The 22985-nt window shown below is 35.9% G+C and overlaps 1 protein-coding gene across 1 annotated transcript; it reads left to right on the top strand.

Moving 5' to 3' along the window:
- The first annotated feature begins 7711 nt into the window (after positions 1-7711).
- LOC107804132 (ribonuclease 3-like protein 2) lies at positions 7712-12329 on the top strand. The gene is made up of 4 exons (XM_016627960.2): positions 7712-8309; positions 8708-8860; positions 9637-9998; positions 12026-12329. The coding sequence occupies exons 1-4, from the start codon at positions 7920-7922 to the stop codon at positions 12198-12200; spliced, it is 1080 nt and encodes a 359-aa protein (XP_016483446.1). The 5' UTR covers positions 7712-7919; the 3' UTR covers positions 12201-12329.
- The last annotated feature ends 10656 nt before the right edge of the window (positions 12330-22985 follow it).

Below are 22985 nucleotides of genomic sequence, written 5' to 3'. Positions count from 1 at the left end.
TGAAATATTAATCATGCTTTGTTTCTGTTGAATTCCTCCTGTTTAGATTTGTGTTTGAATATTAATTTTCCTCTCTTTGTATAAAAATGTAGTTGATTGATTAATGAGTAATAAGGTTACATATGTATAACTTCTTCATATAATAATGTTAGTTTAAATTAATCGAAAAATAGTTAATCTGTTTTGATATTATGGTGTGTCAATCTCATGTTCTAGTATTATTGAATAAAAGAATATAGAATGAAAGCAGTTTTTCTTTGAACAAACTCGATCGCAATTTTCCATTCGCATTAACCGTAAACTAATAACTAATAAGTTACATCTTTTCAGCATGTAATTAATTGAGGTATTTTCTTTTGTTTTAGAGACAAACTTAATAGAAAAAATGTAGTCACTGTAGGTTTATCCTTAAAAATAAAAATGAGATGAGCCTCGCCGAAAAATACAAAAATCGCGGGGCCCTCAGTAAATATTTGCTTTAAAATTGCTTAGACTTCGGGATGGACCGTTTAGCAAAATTCCACGGCCTTCCTAAAATAATGATACGCTAGTCACTTTAGGCGCGTATTTAATAACGTTATCTCTTTAAACTCGGGTGCACATTTATGTGAACCAAATCCAAATCTCAACGGAATCGAAATGTGTCTCTAATCACGGGTACATTGATTGTGACGTGGTCTGAGATGCACTTCCATGACGTTGCAAATCTTTTTTTAAAAAAATAATGGATGAGACGAGCCTCGACAAACAAAAATGCACAAGCTGCGGGGCCCTCTAAATGTATATATTAAAATACTTAGAATTCGGGACAGGCCGTTTAGCAAATTTTACGTTCTTCCCAAAATGACTATACGCTAGTTGCTTTAGGCGCGCCTTTAATAATTTATTTTCCTTAACTCGGGTGCACATTTATGGGACCCAAATCCAAATCTCAATCGAGTCGAGATATGTCAATAACCACGGGTGCATTGATGTAACATGGTTCGAGATATGTTTTCATGACGTTGCAATTCTCGTAAAATAATAATTATGAAAGCGGTAAAAAGATAAAATTTGCACATAAGTTCACATTTGTATAAAATCAGATAATCAAGCCGAATATGACAGTTGAGCGTCCGTGCTAGAACCACGGAACTCGGGAATGCCTAACACCTTCTCCCGGGTTAATAGAATTCCTTATTCAGATTTCTGGTACGCAGACTGTAATATAGAGTCATTCTTTTTCTCGATTCGGGATTAAATTGGTGACTTGGGACACCCTAAATCTCCCAAGTGGCGACTCTGAAATAAATAAATAAATCCCATTTCGATTGTCCTTTAATTGGAAAAAACTCCCTTGTACCCTCTCGGGTACGGAAAAAGGAGGTGTGACACACAGTATGCCAGTGTCTTAGGATTTCAGATCAGGACACACAGTTCACATTGTAGTTTTGGAGAGCAGTGCAGCGAGAGTTAGGCACGCAGTTTGAGTTGAGTACAACATTCCACCCTCAGACGAACGGACAGTCCGAACGCACCATTCATATATTGGAGGATATGCTGCGCGCTTGTGTTATGGAATTTGCGGGTTCGTGGGATCAGTTTCTGCAGCTTGCAGAGTTTGCCTACAACAACAACAACTACCAATCGAGTATTCATATGGCTCTGTATGAGGCCTTGTATGAGAGGCGATGTCGGTTTTCGGTTGGTTAGTTCGAGCTAGGTGAGGCTAGGCTATTGGCTATTGAGTTGGTTCAGGATTCTTTGAAAAATGTTAAGTTAATTCAGGATCGGCTTCGAATGGCACAGTCTATACAGAAGAGTTACGCCGATCGGAAGGTTCGTGATGTGGCCTACATGGTAGGGGAGAAGGTATTGCTTAGAGTTTTGCCCATGAAAGGTGTTATGGGGTTCGGGAAGAAAGGCAAGTTGAGCCCTCGGTACATTGGGCATTTTGAGGTTCTTGAGAGGATTAAAGAGGTGATTTACAAGCTTGCATTGCCGCCTAGTCTATCGAGTGTTCATCCAGTAGTTCATGTTTCCATGTTCTGGAAGCGTTTCGACGATCCGTCTTATGTTTTGGACTTCAGCATGGTTCAGTTAGATGGTAATTTGACTTATGATGTGGAGCCGATGGCCATTTTGGATCGGTAGGTTCGAAAGTTGAGATCAAAGAATATAGATTCAATGAAGGTGTAGTGGAGAGGTCAGTCAGTCGAGGAGGCTACTTGGAAGACCGAGCGGGAGATGCGGAGCAGATATCCATGCCTATTTGAGACTTCAGGTATGATTCTAGACCCATTCGAGGACGAACATTTGTTTAGGGGGAGAATGTAACGATCCAACCGGTCGTTTTGAGTATTATAGCCCCGTTCCCCCATTTATTTCTTACTCTGTACTCATTTGTTGTTATGTGACTTGTCGGGATGGTTTGGTTCCGGGGATATTTCGGAATGAGTTGAGACATCTAGTCCCAAGGTTAGAAGCCTAAGTTGAAAGAGTTGACCATATGTTGACTTATATGTACGTGACTCCGCAATGGAGTTTTGATGGTTCCGATAGCTCCATATGGTGATTTAGGACTTAGAAGTGTGTCTGGATGTTGATTTGGAGGTCTATAGATGATTCCGGCTTGAATTGGCGAAAGGTGGAAAAGTTGAAGTTTGGAGAGTTGAGAGGTTTGACCGAGAGTTGACTTTGTAGTTATCGGGCTCAAATTTTGGTTTCGGAAACTGGAATAGGTCCGTTGTGTTATTTATGACCTGTGTGCAAAATTTGAGGTCAATCAAAGTTGGTTTGGTATGTTTCGGCATTAGTTTTGGAATTTAGAAGTCCATAAGTTCATTAGGCTTGAATCAATGTGCGATTCGTGATTTTAGTGTTGTTTGATGTGATTTGAGGCTTCGAGCGAGTTCGTATAATATTTTAGGACATGTTGGAATGTTTGGTTGAGGTTCCGGGGGCCTAGGGTGGATTTCAGATGGTTAATGGATTGAAATTTGACTTAGAAGATTTGCTGAAGTCGTTGATACCTATGCTTCTGGTTTCCTTATACGCGATCGCGAGTGGAAGTCCACGATCGCGAATAGTTGTTTGGGCGACTGGTGGAAATTGTGCTATGCGATCGCGAGATCTGGACTGCGATCACGGAGCTATGTTTAGTAGTACTACGCGGATGCGTAGGGTTATACCGCTTTCGCGAAGAAGGAATGAGGGGTGGCCTGAAGCCACGCGTTTGTTCATCGCGTTCGCGAAGAAGGAAGGAGGGGTGGCCTGAAGCCACGTGTTTGTTCATCGCAATCACGTAAGGAGGTATGCGATCGCGTGTCCAGTCTACCAAAATATTAGTGCCACATAAGATTGAATATCCAATTTTGATAGCCTTAACGGAGGAGTATATTAGAGCCACTTGGGTAACATCAGGGGTATTTTTGTATAATATATAACATAGGGTAAAATATCCTTTTCTCATAGTAAAGAGGCAAATTTGACTCTTTTCCCTTTAAAAAAAAATATTCTTAAAGGTCATTTGGTTGGGAACACAAGTTATCTCAGCTTTAATTATCTCGGGATTAGTTATCCCATCCTCTATAGGGATAAAAATAACATTACAATTCCGGAATTAATAATATACCGCGATTTTATTCCAATCAAAGGTGGGATAAATTTATCTCAAATTTAATCTCGTGATTAATTATCCTTTATCCCTCGTACCAAATGAGCCCTTAGTGAGAAATAGTTTGTGTTTGACTAATCAATTTGAAAAGCACTTTTAAGGAGCAATTAGTATTTGGTCAAGATTTAAAAGAATACTTTTAAGTGTATTTTCTCAAAGCAACTTTTCAAAAATAATTTCTGCTTCTATTCAAAATATTTTTTATTTTCTTCTAAAACTTGGTCAAACACCTTAATTTTAAAAAAAATACTTTTGATAAAATAGAAAAAGAAATTGGCGAAGCATGCTATTAGTCCTCTCGGAATAATTCTTCTTTTACACATTATTATTTCAAACAATAGAACGGTTAGGCCATTTAGGCACGTCACTAATAGACATTTTAATCTACAATTAAAAGATTAAGATAGTTTTGTAGTTCACAGTAAACTTTATTTTAGAATCTCCCCGTAACTATCACTACTAAAAAACAGTGCAATTTCGTTCACTATTTCCAATCGAAATCGGTCGAAAATTGATAATATTCGATCGAATTCTGACCGATTTTAATTGATCGAGGAAATGATGGTCGCAAACGTGTAGTGACTGAAATCGGTCGGAAAAATTTCAAAGCGTTAACTGACTGTCAAACTTTAATTTCCGACCAAAATTAGTCAGTAACTATTAAATATTTTTTTTTAATTTTCAAATTCCGACCAAATTCGGTGGGAAATTTTAAAAAATAATAATTTTATTTAATTAAATAATTTGTTGTAAATTGTAATAAATTGTTAATTTATTTATAAAAAAATAAAGATAATTTCATAATTTTCCACCGAATTCGATTGAAAATTATGAATTTCTGGGCAAAATATTGTAATTTCTGACCGATTTCGGTCGGAAATCTTGGTAAAAACTGGGCAGAAAATGTTTGTTTTTAAGCTACACCACTATCAATTACAACCACAATCCATCATATAATGGCAGCATTACATTTATGTCATTCAACCATAATTAATGAACAACAATTAACTAACTAACTAACTAACAACAACAACAATTAACTAGCAAAAACAATAAACTAACACTAACAACCATTATCTAATAACAATAACAACTAATAACAACCACAACAACCATGCCAACCACAACAACAACTATACAAATGTTCAATAACAAAATAATATCAACGATACAATTATCATTCAATACTAGTCTCAACTAAAAAACAGTGAAGTTCAATAATTTGTTAAGGGGTCGTTTTGTTAGTTATTATAATCCCACGGTAAAATGAGATACTATTTTATTCTAAGGTTGACTTGTTTATTCGGGTATAAGCAATCCCACAATCATTTATTTATAATTGTGACATTATGTTTATACCGTACTCTATGGAGTCGTTTTATTTGAGCACAAATTATGTTGGGATTAGTTATGATGAGATTAGTTTTACTAGATTAGATATGCTGAGATTAGTTATCTCGATATTATTTCTTAGTGGTTGTTTAGTATGTTGTATTAATCTTGAGATTGTCAATTTTACTGCTTTATCCTAGGATGACATATCCTGGACTATTCCACCATCTGGCAGATATAAGTTATCCCAGTACAATTTTTTAGTCTTGTGATAATTTATCCCAAGATTAATAACCAAACAAGAGATAAGACGGTACTAAATTTTTATCCGAGGATTATTTTTGCTTATCTCATAGCAAACAATCCCCATGTGGGATAATAATCTTGTGATTACTATTTAGGGGCAAAGGTACATAGCCCTAAGGGTGGTCAACTGATCATCCTTTGTCGAAATATTACACTGTATATATAGGTAATATATTAGATTTTATAGTTTATAACATATTTTGAACATCCTTTATTGGAGATTTCTTTTACTTATTTCAAATTTAAATACCTTAAATAAAATTCCTGGCTTCACCACTATTACTAATCCTAAGATAAAATAACAAAGGACACATTTGTTTTTTTTTTCAAACTCTTCATCCCAAAGTCTTTTAAGAAATCCAAAGTTAAATTTGAAAATAAAAGTTCATTCAAGTTTATTTTATGTGAAACAAAATATATATCCTATTTCTGGTCAAATGAACCAAATATCTACCATAATGGTATATTCCTTTGAATAACTTCAAAATTATTTAATGTCGCGTTATAATCTTCGCGTTATTATCCCGATACAAAAGAGCCATTGCATAAAGAGTGATTTTCATATTCTATACTTAGAGTGCAAGTTCAGCGGTGTTACCCAGGAAGCAGATAAGAATGTAAGGCTTGACACACAAGTCATCCCCAGTGGAGAGAGAGAGAGTTTCAAGTATCTGGGATCCATAATTCAGAATAATGGAGAAATTGATAAGGATGTCACATATCATATCGGGGCAGGGTGGATGAAGTGGAGGCTCGCTTCCTGTGTTTTGTGCGATAAGGATGTGCCGTTGAGGCTTTAGGGTAAGTTCTACAAGGTAGTGGTTAGACCGACTATGTTGTACGGGGTAGAATGCTGGCCAGTCAAGAACTCCCATGTGCAGCAGATGAAAGTAGCTGAAATGAGGATGTTGAGATGGATGTGTGGTCATACTAGGTTAGATAGAATTAGGAATGAAGTTATTCGGGACAAGGTGAGAGTGACCCTTGTGGAGGAAAAGATGCGAGGCGCAAGGTTGAGATGGTTCGGCATGGTAAGAGGAGAAACACAAATGCCCCAGTTAGGAGGTGTGAGAAGTTGGTCTTGATGGGGGGGGAGGGTTAAGACGAAGGGTCGAGGTAGGCCAAAGAAGTCTCGAGGAGAGGTGATCAGGCGGGACATGACGCAGCATGAGTTGACCGAGGATATGACCCTGGATAGGAGGGTGTGGAGGTTGAGGATTAGGGTAGAAGGTTAGTAGGTAATCGTGCGTTTTCCTTTGTCTTCATTAGTTCGATAGTGTTAGTGTTAGTATGGTACCCTTTTATCCTGAGTTTGCTATTATCACATATCTTGTTCTGTTAGTGCTTGTCAGTCGTACTTCCTTAGTTTGCTAAGCCGCACTTCCTTAGTTTGCTAAGCCGTACTTCCTTAGTTTGTTATCAGTGCTCCTTTCATATTCTCTATTGCTATCAGACCTCAGATTTAATTTTCTTAATATATTGTTTTGCTATTACTTACTATCGGTACTTCTTTCATATTCTTTATTGCTATCTTCAATTTAGTTTTCTAAATATATTGTCGTGCTATGAATTGCTATCAGTGCTTCTTCCATCTTCTTTAGCTGAGGGTCTATCGGAAACAATCTCTCTGCCCTTCTAGCGTATGGGTAAAGCTGCGTATATCCTGCTTTTCCCAGACCCCACTTATGGGATTTTCAAGGTTATTATTATTGTTGTTGTTGTTGTTGTTGTTGTTATCTCGATTTTCGACTGGTCCAAAATTTCTACTTTCAATTTATTGACATATTTTTAATTGAAGTACAATTTAGTCATTTAACTCTTCACACACGTGTGTTTCAAAATAATGGAACTAATTGGAGTTGCGTCTGTTGAGTACTTCTTAAGTGGCTAAACGGGAGAAAAAAGAAGATAGATATTTATTTTCAAAATTTTACTAGTAGCAATTTATTTTCAAAATTTTACTAGTAGCATGTTGAAATTTTAGAAATTATAGAATCCTTCATGTTAAACCAAATTTGCACCAAAAATAAATATGTTAAACCCAATACCTGTTGGAGTTTTAACATTTGATTGCAAGATTCGTCTTATATGATGTCACACGCACAATTTTAAGATAGAATTTAAGTTGTATTCGTCTTAAAGTTACTAGGGAAGAAATGTAAAATAATGATTAAAAATTACTTTGAAAAAGGAAAATTACTCAATTTTGAAGATCATGAATTTTAAGATTTGTTTAATAAATTACTTTGATAGTTAATTTTTAAAAATCAAAATTGTTATAGTACTAATACAAATTTAGAAGAGATAACAGTTGGTACAAGTACAAGACTCTCTCCAAAACAGCCTCTCTATTGCTTTCGGGTAGGTAAAGTCTGCGTACACGCCTACACCCTCGAGACTTGTGTTGTTGTACAATCTAATCAAACGTTTGGTCTGACGCTAAACCTTGTTCCCTCATCAGTTTCCGAACACTTTTTCTTGTGAAGTACTGACAGTAAAGACATCTATCTTCCACAGCACGCTCCTTCAAAATTCTTCAAAAATCAATCCAAGAAACACAAGCGCACCCACACGCGCACGCGCGCGCGCACGCACACTCTCTCTGTCTCTCTGTTTTGATCAAAATATGCAGTCGCCGGAATCTTGCGTCATAGTGAGTTGCCCAACTACTCTAATAGCCGACGAAGATGAAGAGGTGGCAGATATGGAGACATCTGTTAAGGCAGTGGAGGAAATCTTGAATTACAAATTCATTAAACCAAAACTTCTTGAAGAAGCCCTTACGCACTCTTCTTGCATTGATTCTGTTTCTTATCAGCGCCTTGAGTTCGTTGGTGACGCTGCTCTTGGCTTAGCAATCACCAATTATGTTTATTTGGCATACCCAGAACTTGACCCAGGTCAACTCTCTCTCCTCCGCGCTGCTAATATCAGCACCGAGAAACTTGCTAGAGTTGCCGTTCGCCACGGTCTCTATAAATATGTCCGCCACAATGCTACCGCCCTTGATGAAAAGGTACATTTGGAAATTTTTTTCCAAAAGTCATGTGGCTCAATAGAATTGGTGGCCTAAAACTAAACCTTAATAACATGCCTTAAACTTGTTCATAAAATTATTGTTATTTGAAATTTATTTCTTTCTAATCAATTTCTATGTAATTTTTTTTCCCAATTCACTATATAATCAATTTCAAGCTTACATAATTTTGGGGTTCTAACTCTTTGAGGCCAAAAGCAGTGGTTTTATTGACTTGAGGGTAAAGTATTTTTTTTTATTTATTGTACAGGTACATTTTGTATATTATTTGTGGCAAGATCCGATTTAGCTTTCTTGGCCAATTATTAGTTGCCTTAAATTGATTAAGTTAATTCTTTTGTGAATGTTGAATTGAGGGATTTAAAATTTGGATATAGGTGAAGGAATTCGTAATAACAGTGCACCAGGAGGAGCAGGCGGAGTTCCATGGAGGAGCAATGAAGGCGCCGAAGGTTCTTGCTGATATTGTGGAGTCTGTGGCGGCAGCTGTATATGTGGATTGTGGCTTTGATCTGAAGAATCTCTGGCTGGTCAGTTGTCTCTCTTCTGGCTGTTTAGATATATTGGTGGATTTTGGTTGTATCCTGAGTATGTAATTTTATGGAATTAAAAACTTTAGGAATTGGGCCTATTGGCTATTAAATAGTTGCAAATGGTGGTATCTTGTGTAGTACAAGTTACACAATTGGATACACAGTGTTATATGTAATGTTCTCTGTAACAACCCTTTTTAACTCATGTATACTAGTTTTTGCTAACTTGGCTCACAAACTCACTTGAACGATAATCAAGTTTCGAGGAAATTGGGGTTATGTTTGGATTGTCATTATTCTTGTTAGTTTCAGACTTGACACCTTACTTCTCCAAATATGCTTTTCATACATCTGTTTCCTTGAGAAGAAATGACAAGAGTTAATAATTAACCTAAAAAAGAAGTCATTTGTATTTTATTTTGGCACTGTGTTTAAGGTCATATCTATGAAAAGAAATTTTTAGTTTTCCTTCTCTAGAATGTCATTTTAGATCTGTTTACAATGAAATAAGTTCATGTTACCTAACTAAGCAAGGTTTTGAAGTTGTGTGTGAGAGAGAAGGTGGGGTTGCTTATTGAAATTTGAATTGTCATGATAATGAAAAAGTAAAATGGTAAGTTCACATGAAAGCTGTGTTTCTCCTGTCTTTTCAGTTTTGTATCATCGGAAAGCCAATTAGATTATATTTTTCACCTAGAAATCTAGCATTTTCATCTTCCAGACGAGAAACGATATCCAGATGTTCTAATTAGTTTACTTTCATTTTGTGTTAGATATTTAGAGGCCTCCTCGAGCCTATTATCACATTAGACTTGTTGGAAGAACAACCGCAGCCTGTAACCATGTTGTATGAGCTTTGCCAGAAGGACGGAAAACAAGTCGATATAAAGCATTGGAGAAAAGGAGAGAAAGACATAGCTAGTATTTATGTTGATGGTCAATTTATTATCTCAGCTTCTTCTGAGAACAAAGAAAATGCTAAACTTCACGCTGCAAAGGCTGCACTCCAAAAGTTAGCTTTTAAATCTATTGGTAAGACGGATACTGAAGTTGAACCAAATACAGAGATTGATGGGGCAAAGCAAAAGCTGCATGAGCTATGTGGAAGAAAGAAATGGCCCATACCGACTTACAGGTTTAAACTTTTCCTTTGAGTGAGATAATCTACAGTTGCACAAGCAAACTATTTTAATATTTGCAGGTTAGCATGCATAGCATGGAAAAACTTGGACATTAGGGAATCCTAATGATAAAACTATTTTCTTCTTTTGGTTGCATATTCCTTTGTCACATCAGTTGAATGAACTCAGGGGCGGATCTACGTAGGGGAGAGGGGGTGGTACGCCACCCGGTCGCTCGGATAGAATTACATTTATGTACTAGTATTTCACAAATAAAAGTGATATAAATAAAGCAGTGGCACCCTAAGTAACAATGTGATTGTAGGTGCCATGGTCAAAATCCTGACTTGCCAGATACATGATTAGGGATCGATACTAGCTTCACTCAATGCAGTTCAATTTTACCTTTCCTCTACATGATCCTTTTTTCCATTCTCTTTTCTTTTGTTCTCTTTTTCTTATTTTCTTCATCTTTGTATTTTCTCTCTTAATAAAACCCCATTTATTCAAATAATAAAATAAAAATTTGCTTCTGTTTTATCTTTCTACATCTCAAAATTTTTATTTTAATATGATTTAATTATTAGTTTGAATCCATCTAATGTTATTTTCTCCTCGATTTCAAATAAATGACCAAAAATTTTCCTCAATGCAATTCAATATTACTTTTCCTCTACTTATTCTCTTTTTCCATTCTCTATTCTTTTAATTTTTTGTTTTCTAATTTTCTTTCATTTTTGTATTTTCTCTCTTTATACAACCCCATTTTTATTATTTATTTAAATTATAAAATTAGATTTACTTTTGTTTTTTTTTTCTACATCTCAAATTTTTTATTTGAATCTGATTTTAATTATTATTTTTTTCCATCTAATGTTATTTTTTTCTTGATTTCAAATATACAACAACAACAACCCAGCAAAATCCCACTAATGGGTTCTGGGGAGGGTAGTGTGTACGCAGACCTTACCCCTGCCCCAAAGGGGTAGAGAGACTGTTTCCGAAAGACCCTCGGCTCAAGAAAACAAAAAGACAAAAATGAGACAATATTAGTATCAGCAAAGAAATCATATGAAAAACAGAAACAACATGAAATTCAGAAGAAAGATGCAAAGCAAAAGCGATAGCTAGTAAATAGTTCCTGCGTTGAAAAGTGAAATAGTAAGACACAACATTGCCACTAACTATCATAGACAAAAATCCTACCAGACTGGTCTCGCAATGGTACAAAGTAAGGAAAGACTCAAACTACCTCCTAACCTACAACCCTAATACTCGACCTCCACATCTCCCTATCCAGTGTCATGCCCTCGGAAATCTGAAGCCTCGTCATATCCTGCCGAATCACCTCTCCCCAATACTTCTTAGGTCGCCCTCTACCTCTTCTCGTGCCCTCCACAACCAACTGCTCACATCTTTTTACCGGCGCATCTGGGCTTCTCCTCTGAACATGCTCGAACCATCTGAGTCTCGCTTCCCACATCTTGTCATCAATGGGAGCCACATGCACCTTCTCCCGAATATCATCACTTGATTTCAAATATATGACTAAATATTTATTCTTTGCTTATCACATATTTATTTGCACTAAGAACCTTGTAAAGAGAACCGAATTAATTTAAAATGGGCCGAACCGAACCGAATTAATTCAAAACAGAGGGAACTGACCAGATGTACACCATATTTAACCTCCTTGTCTAGTGGTAAGTTTGCATTAAATATAGTGGCACCCGTAGTCATCAAATCCTGGATCCGTCTCTGAATGAACTCATACAATTGTTATTTCTACACTTACTTTTGGATGTGCTGAGGTTTAATATTTCGAGTAATTTGACTCTTCAGTCTGCATATTCTCAGATCCGAAGATGTTTTACATGTGTTTTGCACGCGGGAGCTTTTACTATTTTGTTAGTTCTTTTTTCTGGTTTGTGTATCTCACTACCATATGCCACCAACTGTTTTTTTGTTTGGGGGTGAACACGTGTGAACTGCGTGATACTTTGATTAAGTTTCCTTATTGTTTGCTTTATGATGGGTGCAGAATAGAGAAACAGATAGGTCCAGCTCATGATAGGAGGTTTATATGTTCTGTACAAGTTCCAATTGCTGAAGGCTTGCTTTTTGTGAAGGGAGAGGAGAAGTCACGAGTAAAAGATGCAGAGAATTCTGCAGCTTCAGCAATGATTTGGGGTCTGCAAGATTCTAACCTCAGTTAACGGTATATTGTTTTTAGTAGTTTAAATAATTGTATCTCTGTGCTAGGCTGACGAGACTGCAGGGAAGAGCGTAATATATCTTGTACGAGTATTCGTATAATTTGAAATCCATGACTTATTTAGTTTCTCTAGTTCTTATGTAGTACTCCCTCCGTTTAATATTATATGAGATAGTTTAATTCGGCACGGAGTTTAAGAAAAAAGAAGAATACTTTTAAAATTTGTGGTCTTAAAAGTTTAAGGGGTAAAAAGTTTGTGGGGCCATGATATTTGTGTGGCTATAAAAGCTTCTCATTAAGGGTAAATGGGTAAAATGAAAGAGTTTAAAGTTGATTATTTCCAAATTTAGAAATATGTCATTTGTTTTGGAACAGACTAAAAAAAGGAAAGTACCTTATTTAATATGAAACGGAGAGAGTATAATCTTCTTTGTTGCTATAAGGTGAATAAGTTACGAAATATTGTCATAGCTCCATCTTATCAGGAAAGGGATAAATTGATGCACTAGAGATGTCACCTTTTACTATGTAAATTATTTATCTGATACAAAGATGATTTACACAGTTGTAGCAGACCACTATAATGTTCAGAAACTAATGAAATGAAATTCAGCTGTTTCATCATCAAAGTCTCTTTTGCTGAGGCTATTAACTCTCTTGCTGTTTCATTGATTCCTATAAAATATTAAAACCATTTAAAGCCTCATGCTCCACTACTTTTTTTTTTGTATCAAGGTAAAATACTTTCCAGTACCCGATGTTTATACCAAACGTATTAATTTACCATAGTTAAGTTATAAATTAAGGTGAGAATGTGTATTAATTGACTACAGTTTAGTGATAAAAGTGTTTGTGAATACATGTGTTATATATTCTTGGGTTGGTGTAACTACCAGGCGGGGGCAAGTTTTTACTGCGCTCTCTGGCTGAGTTCCAAAATTGAGAAGCGTTACAACCCTGATCATAAAAGTTATGAGAGAATTTAGTATTTTACCAGATAATATGGAAAAGGAACAAAAAAAGGAAAAAGAACGGGACCTGTATTAGAAACTAATGAGGGAAGTAGAATAATCATAAAAAGGTTGTTTTGTTATAAAATAAAGACTGTAAAGTAAAGACAAGTATAGAGAGAAACTGATATATTAGTCGAATTCAAACTGATGTACATAATGAACTGAAATCTCTTCTATTTATAGAAGAAAGGAAGATGCTGTGTAAGCTGCTACTGCAAGCTGCTGTGTAAGCTGCTACTATACCAGATATGGATAATCTTCTACTGAGAGTAATGTTTATCCATAACGGAGTACTGAAAGGATAAGCTCATTGTACCAGGTATATATAATCTTCTACTGGAGGTGATGTTTATCCATAACGGAGTACTGAAAGAATAATCTCATTGTACCCGGTATGGATAATCTTCTACCAGAGGTAATATTTATCCATAACGGAGTATCGAAAGGACAAACTTATTATACCCGGTATGGATAATCTTCTATCGGGGATAATGTTTATCCATAACCGGGTACCGAAGTGATAAGCTTCTTCAGGAGGCTTGTTTCCAATAAAGTACTAAATAGATAAACATATTTACAACGGAGTCCCATATGGATAAGCTTCTACAATGGATACTAAACAGGAAGCTTATAATAGAGTACTAAATGAACATCCATAATATAATATATTTATAACACTCCCCCTTGTATGTTCATTAAAAGATAATGTGTCTCGTTAAAACCATACTAGGAAAAATCACGTGGGAAAAAAATCCTAGTGAAGGAAAAAGAGTACACATATTTAGTAATACGCATTGCTAAGTGCCTCATTAAAAACCTTATAAGGAAAACCCTGTGGGAAAAAAAATCCTAGTGAAGAAAAAAGAGTACACATATTTAGTAATACGCATTGCTAAGTGCCTCATTAAAAACCTTATAAGGAAAACCCTGTGGGAAAAAAAATCCTAGTAAGGAAAAAAGAGTATATTGCGTATTTTACTCCTCCTGATGAAAACTTTATGTCAAATATTTGAGTCTCCGCATTCTAATCTTGTATCTGAATAACCAATACGATCTGCACCACCTATAAATGCATAACAATTACACTGAAATAGAGTATTTCAGGACCAAGGAGTTCATCATCCTCTTCTGGAGGTCGGAACGGATCCTTATTCACTTCAAGTGATCGAACACCCATTGATGTACTTAATGAGTGCGCTTTGTCCATGAAAAAGCGTTTAAAAACCCTTTCTGTATAGACAAATTTATGGATAAAGATTTCGTCTACTAAATATTCAATTTGCAGACCAAAAGTAAATTTTTATTTTTCCAAGATCTTTTATCTCAAATTCTTTCTTAAGATATTCAATTGCCTTTTGGATCTCTTCTGGAGTTCCAACAAATTTTATGTCATCAACATAAACAACAAGTATAACAAATTCTGATGACATTTTCTTTGTAAAAATACATGGACAGATAACATTATTTATGTAATCTTCTTTCAACAAATATTTACTGAGGCGATTATACCACATGCACACTGATTGCTTTAAACCGTACAAAGATCTTTATAATTTGATCGAGTATATTTCTCAAGACTTTGAATTATATGCTTCAGGCCTTTTCAATCCTTCAAGGATCTTCATATAGATTTAATCAAATAAGTCATATAAGTTAAGACTTGTATCTAAATGGTATGATATATTCAAGTGTCTGGACTACTGGTCCGATCCTCACAATCTTTTACAATATTGTGTACTATATTGTATCAAATATATCGTCGACGATCATTTTGTATCGGTTCCTAAGCGACATAATTTGTTGAGATCTCATCACTTTCATTATTTTCAGGTACCTGAACTTCTTCTGGAGTTTCATGAAATGTTATGTCGTGAGCTCTTCTAGAGCTCATTTCCTCCTCATTATAATCATTTTGATCATTTGCTCCTATCATTTTTCAAGGATTGTTATCTCTGGAACCGATCGGTTTACTACGCTTCATGCGTGCAATAAACTCTATCCTTCAGGGACTTTAATTTTAATAGGAGCATATGTAGCTGAAATATGATATTAAATTTTTTTTTTGGATCAACAAATACTTCTGGCATTTGACTTGAATTATCTTCTAAGTGAGGATCATATTAATGATAATTCGATTTATATAGCATATCCCTCAAATGTTAGAAAAATTAACATATATCCCCAATCTTCTTTGGGAAACATATCTTTGTGTATTGTGGTAGAGAAATTAATCATATACCACACATCAAAAGATAGTAAAAATATTTGATTTATGATCCTAAACCAATTGTGAGGGGAAAACTTTATCATATATTGTTGGTCTGATACATACAAGTGCTGCTGTATGCAATTTAGAATATCTTAGACCAACACATAAATCTTTGTTCTCATAAGGAATAGCTTAGCCATTAGTAGGAGGTATTCAATGCTAAACCAGCTTGGATATAAACCAGCATTATCAAGATGAACTGTCTTGATTTCGTAATCTGAAAGTTATGCTTTTAATTGAGAAAAACAATCTCAAATGCCAAACTGCAGGTTGACAATAAACATACATATAAGCATCTTATATATGAATCTATAAGTGGTTCACATGATAGGTGAATGAGCCCATATTCACCTTTTATATATTTCAGAATCAGAGGTCTTAGTCCCAACTTTAGCTGGTATAATCAATTTATTATGAGAAAAAGCAACACAAGAGAATTCTTTAAGAATCTTCTAGTTCTTCAGTATATGCTTATCTGAATTTTCAAATAGCTCATTTAAAATGGCAAATGAAAACTTCAAGTTTATGATGGCATGTGTTATCTCTTAACAAACTTCTGGTTTACTATAGCATAAACTTTTGCATTAGTAAACTTCTGATTTACTGTGGTTACTTTTGTATAAGTAAATTTCTGATTTACTATAGTTGCTTTTGTATTAGTAAACTTCTGGTTTACTATGATATATGTTATAGTACAAAATGAAGAATAAGGCGGGTCACTTCTCATATACATATTATTTTACCCCTATGATTGTGAAAACATGAAGATTTTCAATCTTTCAATCATTTGTAGTCTCAATATGATAGTCATTTGTGTTAGTAAACTTCAGGTTTACTATAACATATGTTTTGACCATATAATATGAATGACATATTTGTATATAAGCTCTTCGAGAGTCTTCATTCATTATCCACAATCTAATATTTATCGGTCACTACTGGTGTCATATGTCTTCTAAACAAACAACTAGCTCTTCGTGAGTTGTTGATATATTTTGTACTATCAAATATTACTCAGACACTTATGATATCATGAAAGAAAATCATAATCAAATGAACATTATAAAGACAATTCTAAATTTATAAATCTAAGAAATTAAGAATTTCATTATTTTTACCACCAACTTTGTGACAAATATCTCCTTTAGGGAGAAACGCTATTAACATCTGAATATTTTATATCAAAGCGGTAACCCCATAGTCATTACATCCTTCAGGGAAAGATACATGAGTTGTTATGTCCTTCGGGGAACTCGATAACTAACCATAACATATTAATGTGGTTGTAGTAGAAAGCATTCTACAAGAATACTTTTGCCTTGGAATGATATTTAATAAAATTATCCAAGGTATTTTACGTACAACGGGTACGTGCAACAATGATCTTTATACCACAAAAACAAGATTTATATCCTTTGTTATTCTATCTCTTCAAGAGGTGAGTTGTGGTATTTCTTCATTCACTCCATGGAATGAAATTGTGCTTCAAAAATAACTTTGAATAGCTTATTATTTTATTTAAGCACAAAAAGATACAGTTTCATAATATTTTCCTGCTTCAGGAGAAAATTTTAATTGTGTTACTTCTTCAGGAGAAAATTTAAAATATGAAATATTGAGTATATATTCCCTCAATCATATTACCTCTTTCGGAGGTGAATTGTAATATATTTACATCAAGAGCGCGTTCACATTTACGAACTTTATTAATATTGTCACATTCACTTCGAGGAATAGATTAATATTTATCAAAAGTTCTCATCCTTCAGGGAACAAAACATAATTATCTAAACGTACATTAATCACACCAAATAGTATGATGTCTTAGAACCTCTTTTATGATTATACTACTTCAGGAGCAAATCGAGGCATGCATGTAATATAGAGAATATTTCTCTAGTTTATCTTCAATTGTAACCATAGAAAACCTAAATTATCACATCTGGTGGTCATAGGCATATACCACTTCTAGTGGTTGACAAAATTTAGTTACAATGAGATATACAAAATATAATCACTTCTGGTGATTGTATATTTCTTGCAAACTCTCCTGGAGTTTAAGTGGATTTAACGATGTTATCCACTTTGTAACCCTTTATTAAGATAATACGGATAGAAACAAATACCAAAATAGGTAGTGTATACATAGCATATAACCAAGTAAGCGATAATAAAGATATTAAAATATAAGCAAAAGGCTCAAATTCAATTATGTAAATTTGGCCACTCCTGATGTAAGTAATATCTACATCACTACTACGAAGAAAAAAAACTCACTGATTCAGTCTACAGTTGTTGAATCGTTGGAAGCCATCTTTGGTTTTAACGATAATTTTCCAGTGCTTCAAATCCAAATAATACAATAGCCCCTTGTAATCTTTCTCTACTAATACATCAGCCTTTTTCCCGTTTTCAAATTCTTGAAATTCAAGTTTCTCTGGAATTTCTTCAACACAATACAAAGACCCAATTTCAAATTCCCAAAATTCTGGGGCCACATAATAATTCTTTTCACTTACTTGCGCTCAAAATGGCAGAGTCTCGTACTGATAACGTGTTATAAAATAAAGACTGTAAAGTAAAGACAAGTATAAAGAGAAACTGATATATTATTCGAATTCAAACTGATGTACATAATGAACTGAAATATCTTCTATTTATAGAAGAAAGGAAGCTGCTACTGCAAGCTTCTGTGTAAGCTGCTACTATACCAGGTATGGATAATCTTCTACTGAGATTAATGTTTATCCATAACGGAGTACTGAAAAGATAAGCTCATTGTACCAGGTATAGATAGTCTTCTACTGGGGGTAATGTTTATCCATAACGGAGTAGTGAAAGAATAAGCTCATTGTACCCGGTATGGATAATCTTCTACCGGAGGTAATGTTTATCCATAACGGAGCATCGAAAGGATAAGCTTATTATACCCGGTATAGATAATCTTCTACCGGGGGTAATATTTATCCATAACCGGGTACCAAAGTGATAAGCTTCTTCAGGAGGCTTATTTCCAATAGAGTACTAAATAGATAAACATATTTACGGTGGAGTCCCATATAAATAAGCTTCTTAAGGAAGCTTATTTACAACGGAGTATTAAATGAGCATCCATAATATAATATATTTATAATTCTTCACAAAAAATGCTCTGCCTTCTCTCTAATACCTAGAAAGAGAAGGAAGCCGTCGTTCACCTTCAATCAAGACACCGCCAACAAGAACCAATACCGCTACACCACAATGCATGAAGCGCAGGAAATGAAACTCACTGATCAGGAAATTGATCAGCTCAATCGCAACACAAACAAACCTAAAGATGCAATACCCCACACCAATAATCATTCCACTCCCAAGGTAAATTTTCGAGACACTCTATCCCCCCTTCCAACGCACACGTTAACCAACGGAAATCAATTTTCTCCAAAAGCTCACATTAGAAGCTGAAAACTCGAATCCTTCCCATCATCCATTTTTTATCCCTATTTCTACCGATGACAAGTACCAGCTCTATCGCCCTTGGCACCAAACCCTCATCATTAAGCTTCTGGGAAAAAATGTCCTATACAAATCTCAAGCTCAAACTAACCACACTCTGCAACTTGAAAAAGCCATTAATTTAATAGATCTAGGATATGACTATTAACTTATTAAATTTCAACAACCAGAAAATTTCAACAAAATCCTTCACCATGGACCTTGGTTCATTGGCTCCCAACACCTAACTATTCGCCAATGGGAACCCAAATTTAACCCTGCATTAGCCCACACCAACTATAGTACTGTGTGGATCCGGCTACAAAACTTCCTACTGAATACTATGATTTACAAATTCTACAGAAAATCGCGGCGTTCATTGGAAGCTTAATTAAAATAGACCCATGCACAATACATACTTCTAGAGGCCGCTACGCGAGACTATGCATATTAGCACCATTAGGGAAACCATTACCAACTGAAATACTACTTGGTAATCATACACAACTCATTTATTACGAGATTCTTCCATAATATGCACTAAATATGGCTGTTTAGGTCTCACTCTTCACTACTGTCCAACTATCACTAAGGCTTCTACCTCAACACCAGCCCAAAATTTTCAATCCCAATCCGCTAGTGAACTCAACGAGCCCAGCCCATGGAAAACAAAAATAGTCAATTACCAAAAAAAAATTAATAAATATTAATGGTAACATTGCCATGTCTCCTAATTAGTCTACTAACGTTGCACCACAAACACACACAAACACCCCAAATACCACCGTTACAAACCCTAAAGGTTCCAATAAATCCCACCTACACGTCAACACTAACAATACAATTCCACTACATAACAAATTCACATTCTCTACCAATGAATCTACGCTGGACCCACAAAACATCATCACTACTCCTTTGTATGCCAACCCTATCTCTGAATCGCATGCCACCTCTACTAACCCTACTATACACTTCACTAACCCTAATTCCACCATTCCCCATCAGCTACCCTCACCTTCTAACACCAAAACACCTATGCACACTATCACAAAAAATGCACCCTATGACAACCGCCTTCCTCCATTATATCCGTTAATCAGTAAAACACTACACAAACACAACCCACAATAATTATACATTCCTTCACCATTCTCTCACCTAGAAGCCAATCATGACACCGCCCCAACTACTCTTCCTACTACCACAACTATTTTAAATTCCAACACCACAACTGATGCACCTCCCAAATCTCCTATCACCAAACACCATATTAGCAACACGCCTACACAGTCACAACCAAAAATACACGTCAACACTAACAATACAATTCCACTACATAACAAATTCACATTCTCTACCAATGAATCTACGCTGGACCCACAAAACATCATCACTACTCCTTTGTATGCCAACCCTATCTCTGAATCGCATGCCACCTCTACTAACCCTACTATACACTTTACTAACCCTAATTCCACTATTCCCCATCAGCCACCCTCACCTTCTAACACCAAAACACCTATGCACACTATCACAAAAAATGCACCCTATGACAACCGCCTTCCTCCATTATATCCGTTAATCAGTAAAACACTACACAAACACAACCCACAATAATTATACATTCCTTCACCATTCTCTCACCTAGAAGCCAATCATGACACCGCCCCAACTACTCTTCCTACTACCACAACTATTTTAAATTCCAACACCACAACTGATGCACCTCCCAAATCTCCTATCACCAAACACCATATTAGCAACACGCCTACACAGTCACAACCAAAAAACGATATACACCTTCCAACATACAACTCTCAAGGCAATACCACAAACCCTGCAACAGCTACTCCGATGACATCAACCTCTATTCCTAACACTGTACCTCCATCTGCAACACTCCACAATAACCACTCAATCACTCCTCCTCCTCATCCTTTCTTGGTTACCCCAGAGGAAACGCACCACACTCAACCTAATAATGATGAGCATCGAAAAACTACCACCGCTATGTATCCTACTACCCAAAAGCAAACCACCCCTTCAAATACCACCCCATTACCATATTTTGTCCATACATAAACTACTGCTACTTTCTTTCAGCAAAATACTGATTTCGTTCAACATGTATCGTCCACACCCTCCACGACACCATCACCACCACCACAGGCAATGCCGCTACATCCACAATGTTCACATCAACCACTACCATCACCAACCTTTACCACAGCTCCTCATCTAGCACCTAACATCTCAAATGCAACAGTGGCCAGTGCTGCCTCCTGTTCATCACACCATGCAGCTACAACCAATGTTACCACTACCACCACAACACTCCATGCAGCAACAACCCTTCATGGATCTGCAACTACTGCAAAATCATGTCACCCCACCACTAGAAACCTCGGAGGAGATGACCTTCTCCCTACAAGAGGGCATTCCAACTCAGGCTCATCAAGATCAAGTGATGAACCTCATTCATCAACAAGATATTACCATCCTCCAGCTACAACGCATCATCCATCAGTAATAACAATGGCAGGCGGCGTTTCTCCAACAACCACCTTATGGGGGGTATACACCCACAGACCAACTTTTGGTTATGGTTAGACCCACAACACAACGTAGAGGTGCCTCACAATCCACCAACATGCATACCCCAACATCGGGTGATAGACATGCCACACAACAACTCACCACCTCACTCTTCACCATAGGAGTTCCCACAGCAGGAAGAAGAAGACAACGATCTACCGGAGACTTTCATGGAATCAATGGTGCTGAAAGATTTTCTGATGATCTCCATGCCAAAAATATCGAAAAATAATTTCCCATCTTCATCCTGCATGCTCTTCAGAAAACCTCCTTGAATATACGTCTCGACCCCTACTCCTTGGAAGAGAGGTATGTGATACTTTTGATTCCCACTCTTCACGACAATCTTCTGCCATCAGCGCTCTACAATACACCTCATCTACTAATGCACTTGGAACTCTCACTCCTATGTCAACGGGACAACTCACAACTTGAAAGTCTAATGGAGATAATGCTTTGGAACTGCCGGGGAGCTCACAATCAAGAATTCCACCGAAATCTGCGATTTTTATTACATGGAACAACCCATCCATTTTCTGTCTTCCAAAATCAAAAATGGCAGATCACATTGATCTACTCAATGAATACAACTACACTGATCTCATTCAAGTAGCAACACAAGGACACTCAGGTGGCATAGTCCTATTATGGCGTAATAACGGTGAATCCAGTTGCAGTCACTAGCCAGGAAATCCATGCTTCCGTCCAAGTAAATAAGGCTCCACCTTGGTTTTTTTCCTTAGTTTATGCAAGTAAATATTATTGTGATCGTCAACTTCTGCGGAAAAATCTACAAACGGTACATGCTACTCATAATGATGCATGGCTACTCTGTGGCGATTTCAATGAAGAGAAAAATTTGGAGGAGCTCCTATTAACACTAAATGTGCCTCAAATTTTAATAACTGCATTCATAACCTAAAAATGTTTGACCTAGGTTTTGCAGGATCACGCTTTACGTGGACTAACAAGCCTAAATATAGGCATAATAATAAAAATACTAATAATAAAATTATTATGGAAAGACTAGATAAATTCTTCGCCAATCATAAATGGATTGAATTGTACCAAGACTCCACGATACAACACTTACCTCGTACTCATTCTGACCATTGCCCACTTTTACTCAATCTAACCAAACCTTATCCTAAACCTTCTTCTTCTTTTAAATTTGAAACCATGTGGTTACAACACCCCAATTTCAAGACATTGTAACCCAAACATGGCTTAAGAACCTAATTATCCAACATGATTAAAAATATTTAAAGAAGTAACTACTGATTGGAACAAACAAAGCTTTGGTAACATTTTTTATAAAAAAAAAATTCCGCTGGCATGACTAAAAGGCCTCCAACTAATGAATCCCACCAACACAAATTCATTCCACTATAATTTAGAAAACCAACTAATCACTAATTTTAACAACTTA

Source organism: Nicotiana tabacum, chromosome 8 (assembly GCF_000715075.1).
Source record: "Nicotiana tabacum cultivar K326 chromosome 8, ASM71507v2, whole genome shotgun sequence".
Taxonomy (NCBI): Eukaryota; Viridiplantae; Streptophyta; class Magnoliopsida; order Solanales; family Solanaceae; genus Nicotiana; species Nicotiana tabacum.
This window is presented reverse-complemented; position numbering and strand designations above follow the sequence as displayed.